This window comes from Physella acuta, unplaced genomic scaffold (genome assembly GCF_028476545.2).
Source record: "Physella acuta isolate Inbredline_101_S28 unplaced genomic scaffold, ASM2847654v3 ptg000103l, whole genome shotgun sequence".
NCBI lineage: Eukaryota > Metazoa > Mollusca > Gastropoda > Physidae > Physella > Physella acuta.
This window is the reverse complement of record NW_026731623.1, coordinates 561413-572500: the sequence shown is the minus strand read 5'-3', so window position 1 is coordinate 572500 and position 11088 is coordinate 561413. Positions and strand designations below refer to the sequence as shown.

The following is an 11088-nucleotide window of genomic DNA, read 5'->3' as shown; positions in this document are numbered from 1 at the left end:
TCGTGACCAAGTTCTACGCTGTGAGTTGTTGATCTCGCTATAAGTTTAGTTATGTAAACCTGGTTAAGGGTTAGGGATTGGCTTAGGGTTAGGTTTAGTCATGTAAACCAGATTAAGGTTTAGGGTTTGGGTAGAGGTAAACCAGGTTAATAAACTCCTTTGTCGAAACTATGTGAACGAGGTCCTTAATTTATTCAACAAATGCATCAGTACATTCGTGAAATGACACCAGATTCACGTTATTAAATTTCAAAGCTGTCGCCCCAAATAAATACTTTACAAGATGAAAAAGAGTTTTTATTTTAGTAACTGATATGTCACTCAACAGACGGGGTGACACCACATTTAATAATTGACTATGAAACAAATTAGAGTTGAATGCTTCTTCAATGTTAATTAATATATAGTTTGCCCTTAAGACACATAGAGAGAGTTGGGGGGGGGGGGGTCACTAATTTCTTCTTTTATGGAACGTTGTTCTGGCTAACTAAAAAGAAAGGGATATACCTTCCACCGAAGTAGATTGAGGTGACGTCATACTGGAAATTCCGATTTGTCTGTATTTCAAAATATCTCAGAGACTTTATAGTTATTTCAGGGTTAGGGTAAGGTACCTAGTGGATCTTTAGGACTAATTTTGTTTATTAGTTTGGCTAAATCAGCAATTTAGCAATTCAAATTATTTATTTGGATCTAATTAATTTTAGATGATAAAAAAACAAATTTCAGCACAGCAAGCCTTGTTGTGGCACCAGCAGGTATTGAGGTCAAGGCTGGCACAAGCTGAAGAATATTACAGACGTCTTCAAGGTCAGTCATTTACTTCTACATCCTTGGCCAATCTGTTAATATTCTGATAAAGTAAATACGTGGACCAGATTTTTTGTGTTCTAAGTGGCCACCTTTTAATGTTTTGTGGAAAAATACGTAGGCATTTGTTACTGCAATGGGAATGGAAAAAATACGTAGGCATTTGTTAATACAATGGGAAGGAAAAAATACGTAGGCATTTGTTAATACAATGGGAAGGAAAAAATACGTAATTCAATGTCGACCCTTTTAGCCGTGATCTAACCTGTGACGTAATTCGAGGTAAAAGTTTGACTGGCACGAATCTATCAAGACTGCCTTCTACATGGTAATCTTCTAGAACGCCTGTGGCTACTGCCTTATTGCCTTGAGTCTCGACGACTTGATTCTGGATATCAGTTGATGCGGTGGAATGTATGTTTTGTGCACGGGTACATTTAGACACTTTTAGCTCTGGTTGTGTTGTTGATGAAACTGAAGGCGTGCAGATTATGTTTGTTGGTGATTTGAAATATCTGACTCTTCCCACCCTGAATATTACGTCTTTACTTGTTTTATTTCCTTTTAATAATTTCTTAACTAATGAACTATAATCCCCTCTCTTGTATTAGTCGCAATATAGCTAGTTTGATAACCATAGGATAAAACCCAACTAGTCAAAACCAACGATAGAACATCGTGTAGTAAACTTAGGGACACTACATACATGGAGTCTTGATTTAACAATAGTCTAGTATGAAACACTTAAATGCTGCATGGAAAAAAATGTTGTAGGGACGCGATGTACATCAATGTGTAAAACAAAAATTTAATTCTGACCAATATGATGGTTTACAATTTTATTCACATAAGTTTACAGAAAGGCGCAACCTGGTAAAAAATGGCCCCACATGGAGCACCCCCTACTCACCCCTGAGTATGCTACTATTTCTATGTTAAAATGTGGCTATTTCTGCCCTAAACATTCCTTTTGCTGCAATAGCTTGCAGTTTTTATTATTTTGATGTCTATGGTAACTAGCTTTTTGACGAAACCGGTAAGGCTTATCATTAAATGAACATAGTTTAAGTCCGTCTAAAATTAGAAATTACTTTTGATGTCTGTGTTTGGTTGCTGGATTTGGTTATGATTTTGTCGCCATTTTGTTGATCGTTTGAAAGTATTAATGGTTTGGTTGTTGATATGGCTGATTTATTGCTGGTATGGTCGAAGGCTTTTTGTTTTACTATTTTGTTATAGATTTTCATATTATTAATAAAAGAGTTGAATTAAAGTCACTAAGCTAGATTAAGTTAAATATTAATTTGTTGCAAATTTTAAAAAAATCAATAAAATTAAGAGATGGGTTCATGGGTCTGTTAAGAATTAGTAGAGTTAAGAAATGAATTGCTGGTTCTGTAATCATGTAGCCATTCAAACTCTAAGCCAAACAAAGAGGGATCACTAAACCCTAAGCCAAACAAAGAGGGACCACTAAACCCTAAGCCAGATACAGAGAGACCACCAAACCCTAAACCAGATACAGAGAGACCACCACACTCTAAGCCAAACACAGAGGGACCATCAAACCCTAAGTCAAACAAAGATGCACCTAGTATGTAAGCGACTTACAGAAGAGAGGGACTGCGAGTTATTGAGATTAATTCTTACAGCAATATCCAGTCAAGGGTTGGGGAAGTGGCACTTAATCACAATCGTAACCCTAACAAATAGTAACATAGTAACCAATCACAATCGTAACCCTAACAAATAGTAACATAGTAACCAATCACAATCGTAACCCTAACAAATAGTAACATAGTAACCAATCACAACCGAAACCCTAACAAATAGTAACATAGTAACCAATCACAATCGTAACCCTAACAAATAGTAACATAGTAACCAATCACAATCGTAACCCTAACAAATAGTAACATAGTAACCAATCACAATCGTAACCCTAACAAATAGTAACATAGTAACCAATCACAATCGTAACCCTAACAAATAGTAACATAGTAACCAATCACAATCGTAACCCTAACAAATAGTAACATAGTAACCAATCACAATCGTTACCCTAACAAATAGTAACATAGTAACCAATCACAATCGTAACCCTAACAAATAGTAACATAGTAACCAATCACAATCGTAACCCTAACAAATAGTAACATAGTAACCAATCACAATTTTAACCCTAACAAATAGTAACATAGTAACCAATCACAATCGTAACCCTAACAAATAGTAACATAGTAACCAATCACAATCGTAACCCTAACAAATAGTAACATAGTAACCAATCACAATCGTAACCCTAACAAATAGTAACATAGTAACCAATCACAATCGTAACCCTAACAAATAGTAACATAGTAACCAATCACAATCGTAACCCTAACAAATAGTAACATAGTAACCAATCACAATCGTAACCCTAACAAATAGTAACATAGTAACCAATCACAATCGTAACCCTAACAAATAGTAACATAGTAACCAATCACAATCGTAACCCTAACAAATAGTAACATAGTAACCAATCACAATCGTAACCCTAACAAATAGTAACATAGTAACCAATCACAATCGTAACCCTAACAAATAGTAACATAGTAACCAATCACAATCGTAACCCTAACAAATAGTAACATAGTAACCAATCACAACCAAAACCCAAAAAGGATATTAATCACATCGATAACTCAGAGGTTATTGAAAGCCATGGCTAACGATAACACTAACTACAGTTACAACTTGATTCAACAAAACAGCTCTAACTCGCAAAAAATTTGATTAGGTCAGCTCACACCGGCAATGCTACAGTCGATGCAAGAAGAATTGCAGAGAAAAGGAGCTGGTAATACCAACCCTTACAGGTAGCTTCACTATAACACTTATATATTGATTCATGTCATCATTGTATTGCTTCAGAGATAAACTTATTTCTTTGACATTTATAAATAGCTATTTGAAGATACGACACACTCTTGGTCCAATTTAAAAATAATGAATTGATTGAATCAACGTTAAAGATATTTTCTCTGTTAACTTCTTTAAAATATTTCAAACTGGAGAATATTTTCTGTGAATTTTCTTAGTAACTCTGACATTTTGTTTATTAATTCAGTTAGTATTAAAACATTTTCTACATTCAATCACTTAGTCTGAAAGTGTTAGGGTTAACCCTGTGTTAATTTGCCCAAGGATATTTAATTTAGTCATGGAGAACCTGTTGTTCATCAACAAGGTTCAACATTTTATAAAGCTGCTTTACATAACTGATATCCTCTTAATCAACTAACAGCACCATACAGCCCGAGCAAAATCTATTCCATCGATTAAAGAGCGATCAAATGCAAAGCAATCAGTACAGCTACATGCCAAGACAAGGTAATACCATCTGTTATAACGTACAATGTAATGATGTTGTCTGATGTAGTATTGTTGTCTGATGTAGTATTGTTGTCTGATGTACTATTGTTGTCTAATGCTAATATTGTTGTCTGATGTAGTATTATTGTCTGATGTATTATTGTTGTCTGATGTATTGTTGTCTGATGTAGTATTGTTGTCTGATGTAGTATTGTTGTCTGATGTACTGTTGTCTGATGTAGTATTGTTGTCTGATGTAGTATTGTTGTCTAATGCTAATATTGTTGTCTGATGCAGTATTATTGTCTGATGTAGTATTATTGTCTGATGTAGTATTGTTGTCTGATGTAGTATTGTTGTCTAATGCTAATATTGTTGTCTGATGTAGTATTGTCGTCTGATGTAGTATTGTTGTCTGATGTATTGTTGTCTGATGTATTGTTGTCTGATGTATTGTTGTCTGATGTAGTATTATTGTCTGATGTAGTGTTGTTTTCTGATGTATTATTGTCTGATGTAGTATTGTTGTCTGATGTATTGTTATCTGATGTATTGTTGTCTGATGTAGTATTGTTGTCTGATGTAGTATTGTCGTCTGATGTAGTATTGTTGTCTGATGTATTGTTGTCTGATGTATTGTTGTCTGAAGTATTGTTGTCTGATGTAATATTATTGTCTGATGCAGTATTGTTGTCTGATGTAGTATTATTGTCTGATGTAGTATTGTTGTCTGATGTATTGTTGTCTGATGTAGTATTGTTGTCTGATGTAGTATTGTTGTCTGATGTAGTATTATTGTCTGATGTAGTATTGTTGTCTGATGTATTGTTGTCTGATGTATTGTTGTCTGATGTAGTATTGTTGTCTGATGTAGTATTGTTGTCTGATGTAGTATTGTCGTCTGATGTAGTATTGTTGTCTGATGTATTGTTGTCTGATGTAGTATTGTTGTCTGATGTAGTATTGTCGTCTGATGTAGTATTGTTGTCTGATGTATTGTTGTCTGATGTATTGTTGTCTGATGTATTGTTGTCTGATGTAGTATTGTTGTCTGATGTAGTATTGTTGTCTGATGCTAATATTATTGTCTGATGTAGTATTGTTGTCTGATGTATTGTTGTCTGACCAAATTAGTCTAACACAAAAACGTATTGGAATGTAAGGCTTTTTTTTTTGGCAGGAGTTCCCGAGGCTCGAACCCCATGGGATTTGGATCCTTTCAATATGCAACAGTTTCCTGGCTTTAGAAATGATGCTAGAAGCTCCATTCGAGAAAGACAAATGCTAGCTATGGCATTTTATCAAGTAACACGACTTTAATAAAAAAAAGCATTGGTCGTTCATAAAATCTCCTACAGGTTTTGGCTACCAATGCATATTTTTGAAAATAACTAATAAGTATTATTTTTCAATTTTCAATGCATTTAAAAGCTTATTAGTATAAAGGTCATTAATAATTTTTTTTATAGAATGCCTTGAGAAAATAGAAAACATGTTTTACTTTGTACCCTAACCCTTATCAAGAATGTTATATAATGCATTGACATTAATTAAGTGTCATGTTTCTCCAATTTACCAATGTTATGTATCAAATGCATTTTAAAGAAAAGTGCGTTGTAGTGTGAGGGGTGGAGGGTTATGTTTTGTGGGGCGGAGAGTTCAGTGTGTGGGGTGGAGGGTTATGTTTTGTGGGGCGGAGAGTTCAGTGTGAGGGGTGGAGGGTTATGTTTTGTGGGGCGGAGAGTTCAGTGTGTGGGGTGGAGGGTTATGTTTTGTGGGGCGGAGAGTTCAGTGTGAGGGGTGGAGGGTTATGTTTTGTGGGGCGGAGAGTTCAGTGTGTGGTGGAGGGTTATGTTTTGTGGGGCAGTGTGTGAAGATTGAAGAGGTATTAACAAATGGGGGCTAGTTCGCAGAAGCTAAGCAACGGGGTGGGGGGGGGGGGGAGTGGTATGTCTTTAAGGATAGAAGGGGAGAAGATATGTGCTAAATCCAACTGAATTTTATTCTTTTTCAGCAAATGATGGATCAATACAAACCTATAACCAGGTAAGATTTTTAATGAAAGAAAATAAGCCCCCCCCCATATATATATATATATATATATATATATATATATATATATATATATATATATATATATATATATATATATATATATATATATATATATATATATATATATATATATATATATATATATATATATATATAATATATGCAAACCTATCTTATATATAAAAAGAAATATATGTATGAGTGTGTTTGTATGTTTATTTCTTTGTCTTTTATACATTACTCCACCTTTTATCCTGTCGCCATGAAACTTTGGGAAGATATTGAGAATACTATTTCAAAAAACTATTTAAAAGTCGCAGGGGTGGCGCCCCGGCTGGGTGCGATTTGGCGCCACGGACTTTCCCGTGAGTGCTATGGCACCTACGTTCGTTTTAATCAGTGCGATAAACTAAGGACAAGATGTGATAGTATGGTCACTCACTAAATTGAATCAGGATTACCCGCCGGCACCCCGGCTATCCATATAGCACTATTGCGCCTACGTTAACTTTAAGGAACAACCAACAATATTAATACTATGGCACACAGCATTCGATTATTAAACTGAGTCAGAAGACATACGCGGCGCCCCTGAGGTTGTGTAATCGGGGTCTCCGGTAGCGCAACTGGGCGGTCGCCGTAGTGTGTTCTATCTTACTATTACGATGATTGATTAACGTACACTCAAGACTTTCATATAGCACAATCTGGAGCTTGCTGGGCGTAATGAATGTTGATCACTCAAGACTTTCATATAGCACAATCTGGAGCTTGCTGGGCGTAATGAATGTTGATCACTCAAGACTTTCATATAGCACAATCTGGAGCTTGCTGGGCGTAATGAATGTTGATCACTCAAGACTTTCATATAGCACAATCTGGAGCTTGCTGGGCGTAATGAATGTTGATCACTCAAGACTTTCATATAGCACAATCTGGAGCTTGCTGGGCGTAATGAATGTTGATCACTCAAGACTTTCATATAGCACAATATGGAGCTTGCTGGGCGTAATGAATGTTGATCACTCAAGACTTTCATATAGCACAATCTGGAGCTTGCTGGGCGTAATGAATGTTGATCACTCAAGACTTTCATATAGCACAATCTGGAGCTTGCTGGGCGTAATGAATGTTGATCACTCAAGACTTTCATATAGCACAATCTGGAGCTTGCTGGGCGTAATGAATGTTGATCACTCAAGACTTTCATATAGCACAATCTGGAGCTTGCTGGGCGTAATGAATGTTGATCACTCAAGACTTTCATATAGCACAATATGGAGCTTGCTGGGCGTAATGAATGTTGATCACTCAAGACTTTCATATAGCACAATCTGGAGCTTGCTGGGCGTAATGAATGTTGATCACTCAAGACTTTCATATAGCACAATCTGGAGCTTGCTGGGCGTAATGAATGTTGATCACTCAAGACTTTCATATAGCACAATCTGGAGCTTGCTGGGCGTAATGAATGTTGATCACTCAAGACTTTCATATAGCACAATATGGAGCTTGCTGGGCGTAATGAATGTTGATCACTCAAGACTTTCATATAGCACAATCTGGAGCTTGCTGGGCGTAATGAATGTTGATCACTCAAGACTTTCATATAGCACAATCTGGAGCTTGCTGGGCGTAATGAATGTTGATCACTCAAGACTTTCATATAGCACAATCTGGAGCTTGCTGGGCGTAATGAATGTTGATCACTCAAGACTTTCATATAGCACAATCTGGAGCTTGCTGGGCGTAATGAATGTTGATCACTCAAGACTTTCATATAGCACAATCTGGAGCTTGCTGGGCGTAATGAATGTTGATCAAGATACTCTCCAGAAGGTTTCTACAAACAAATCCAATTTCGCACCGGCGGCTCCCGGTAGGGTGCGACTTGGCCTCCGGTCTTTCCCATGAGCGCTACGGCGCTTTAAACAGTGCAAAAGACTATGGTTAAAATGGGGCATTATGGCCGTTCAATACATTTAATCAGGCGAGTCCACCGGCACCCCGGCAGGGTGCGATTTGGCGCCCCTGGCTTTTTTGGCGGTAGTGTAGGTAAACCCGTGCCCCGATAAATACGATCCAACTAAACTGAATCAGACAAATCACAAACACAAACAAATCAAAAACACAAACACATCAAAAGAAAACACAAACGTAAACGCTTTATCAAATGGCTTTAAACAAACGACCGTGTACACACATGCTCTCATGTGTGTATTTTTCAGGAACGACGGACCGTTACAGTCCAAAAACAACCAGAATCAACTACAAGGTGTCAAAGAGGATTTACAATCAGGTACTTGATTCGATTCAATTCTAACAAAATACTACATACTGTTGAGTCCCTTATTTTCTTCATGCTATACATATTTCACAGAAACAAACCGTCTGGCTATATAAGCAGTTTGTTTCACTCAATTTATTCGGGATTTTACTCAGTTTAGTTTACTCAAGATGCGATGGGTTTTTTTTTGTATTTTGTATCTAAAAATTCACCGGGCTCTATAAAAAATGATCAACTAAAATTGCACTAGTCTGGCAGCAAACTGTAATGTCTTACAAAGCACTAGCTTGTAAAAATATGGTAACTTCGCATGTAAGAAAGAATTAACTTCGCATGTAAGAAAGAATGAACTTCGCATGTAAGAAAGAATTAGCTTCGCATGTAAGAAAGAATTAACTTCGCTTGTAAGAAAGAATTAGCTTCGCATGTAAGAAATAATTAACTTCGCATGTAAGAAAGAATTAGCTTCGCATGTAAGAAAGAATTAACTTCGCATGTAAGAAAGAATTAGCTTCGCATGTAAGAAAGAATTAACTTCGCATGTAAGAAAGAATTAACTTCGCATGTAAGAAAGAATTAACTTCGCATGTAAGAAAGAATTAACTTCGCATGTAAGAAATAATTAACTTAGCATGTAAGAAAGAATTAACTTCGCATGTAATAAATAAGAGCTGAGCTAGCGCGTAACAAAGAAATTATTAAAGTTTCAGTCAAAGACTCATCATCAGCCCAGGCTCAGGCAGTCGGTACCAGGCCTGATGAATTACTGCAGGTAGAGAAATGCCAATCGGTGCTCCAACCCAAGTTGGACGAGTGCCTCGGGCTCTACGACATTACGCTCCAGCAGTTTATGAACCCTGAATATATCAATAAGGCTCGGGTTATTTGCCAGTAAGTCAATCGACTTTTGTGGACGCGTGTGGACGGGGGAGGGGGGGGGGGGGTGTTCGTGTCAATGTAGACGGGGGAGGGGGGGTGTTCGTGTCAATGTAGACGGGGGAGGGGGTGTTCGGGTCAATGTAGACGTCCACATGTTAACTTTAACAACAAAATACTTATATTAAAAAATTGCATATAAAATATATGAATTAAATCGAGGGGGGGTGTAGGGGGAGGGTGTAGGAGGATGTATGGGGGATGTAGGGGGACATTGACCGCGGCAATTTTCTAAAATATTTACTATCTTTAAAAACTTTTTTTAACATTTCAAAGAACTGAAACATAAGTTTAAAAACAATTGAAGACCTAGGCTTTGATGGATCGTGCAACCAAACCATAGAAGGCCTTCGTCATTATTTTGTATCAAAGCCTAAGACAATGTAGATTTTAAATGATGAGTGTGGATGTCATGACTAGACTCATACATAATATACTACAGTTAAATACTATAGCCCCGTGGCTATTATTCTATTAGCAAGCCAAATTTAATTAGAAACAACAAATAGCAGTGGTTGGGGTTAGCTGATGTAATTTTGGTGATCTTGAATTTGTATTCAGAAACGACGCATCTGTTGGTCAGTGCATTACACGGCTGGACACATCATGTGGAGAGGTCACGGCAAGAAAAATGATCAACTCCATTTTAAAGATGATGGGACTTGTATGTCAACACATTCGAACTAATGGTGAGTTACAATGGCGTCTTTAAGCTCTGAGTTAGAGTGGCGTCTTTAAGCTCTGAGTTACAGTGGCGTCTTTAAGCTCTGAGTTACAATGGCGTCTTTAAGCTCTGAGTTACAATAGCGTCTTTATACCCGGATGTAACCCACTACGGATCCCCGCACCCCTCCAATGACGCCTTCTGTTAAAAATTTAAAAACAATTTCGTCATTATTTCTATTGATATCGGAGTCTGCTGATCTCTCTCTCTCTCTCTCTCTCTCTTTCTCTCTCAGTCTCTCTCTGACTGTCTGTTATTAGTTATATTCACCGTCTTTATAGTAACATATTCCAATTAAACAGATATAAAGCGGTAGTGGTTTTCCTGAACTATCTCTTATATTCTTTATAACAGTAAGTTTGAAGGCACTTTCAGTGCAATCTGGCTATAGAAATGTTTTTATAAGTATTATATATATATATATATATATATATATATATATATATATATATATACATATATAAATTTTATATATATATATATATATATATATATATATATATATATATGTGTGTGTGTGTGTATAAATAAAATATATGTATTATATTGTATACGAAAGTATCTTTTAACTTATATACGATTTCCTGTAACCGGAATTACGGTGCTTCTTCATTTCCTTCTAAACACGATAATTTGAATACTGGTTCAATTAGGCAGAAGAAATTATTTCATATATAAATCGTATAGTTGGATTACTGTCAAAGTTTGAGTGACTTCCGATATACGAAAGTTGTACTTTACTTTATTTCCGGCTACTAAAATACAGATAACATACGTACCGTATCAGTTAGATGAAAGAAATTGTATAAGTAAGTTTAAGAGCTTATTCTCTTGATTTTTGTCAAAATTTGAGTGACCGGAAGTAGTCCCTGTCTGATTTGTTTCAAATCTTTCACGTAGGTAAAGACTCGATGAC

At 36.3% G+C, this 11088-nt stretch overlaps 1 protein-coding gene across 1 annotated transcript in view; it reads left to right on the top strand.

The window, feature by feature from the left end:
* Positions 1 to 11088, top strand: part of LOC131931160 (uncharacterized) — a 51040-nt gene that overhangs the window by 7579 nt on the left and 32373 nt on the right. The window contains exons 6-14 of the mRNA XM_059287867.1: positions 1 to 20; positions 730 to 810; positions 3596 to 3674; positions 4103 to 4188; positions 5351 to 5475; positions 6185 to 6216; positions 8454 to 8524; positions 9217 to 9403; positions 10010 to 10137. The exon at positions 1 to 20 is cut by the window's left edge and continues 23 nt beyond it. Coding sequence (XP_059143850.1) covers positions 1 to 20; positions 730 to 810; positions 3596 to 3674; positions 4103 to 4188; positions 5351 to 5475; positions 6185 to 6216; positions 8454 to 8524; positions 9217 to 9403; positions 10010 to 10137 — 809 coding nt within the window. The remainder of the gene's footprint in view (positions 21 to 729; positions 811 to 3595; positions 3675 to 4102; positions 4189 to 5350; positions 5476 to 6184; positions 6217 to 8453; positions 8525 to 9216; positions 9404 to 10009; positions 10138 to 11088) is intronic.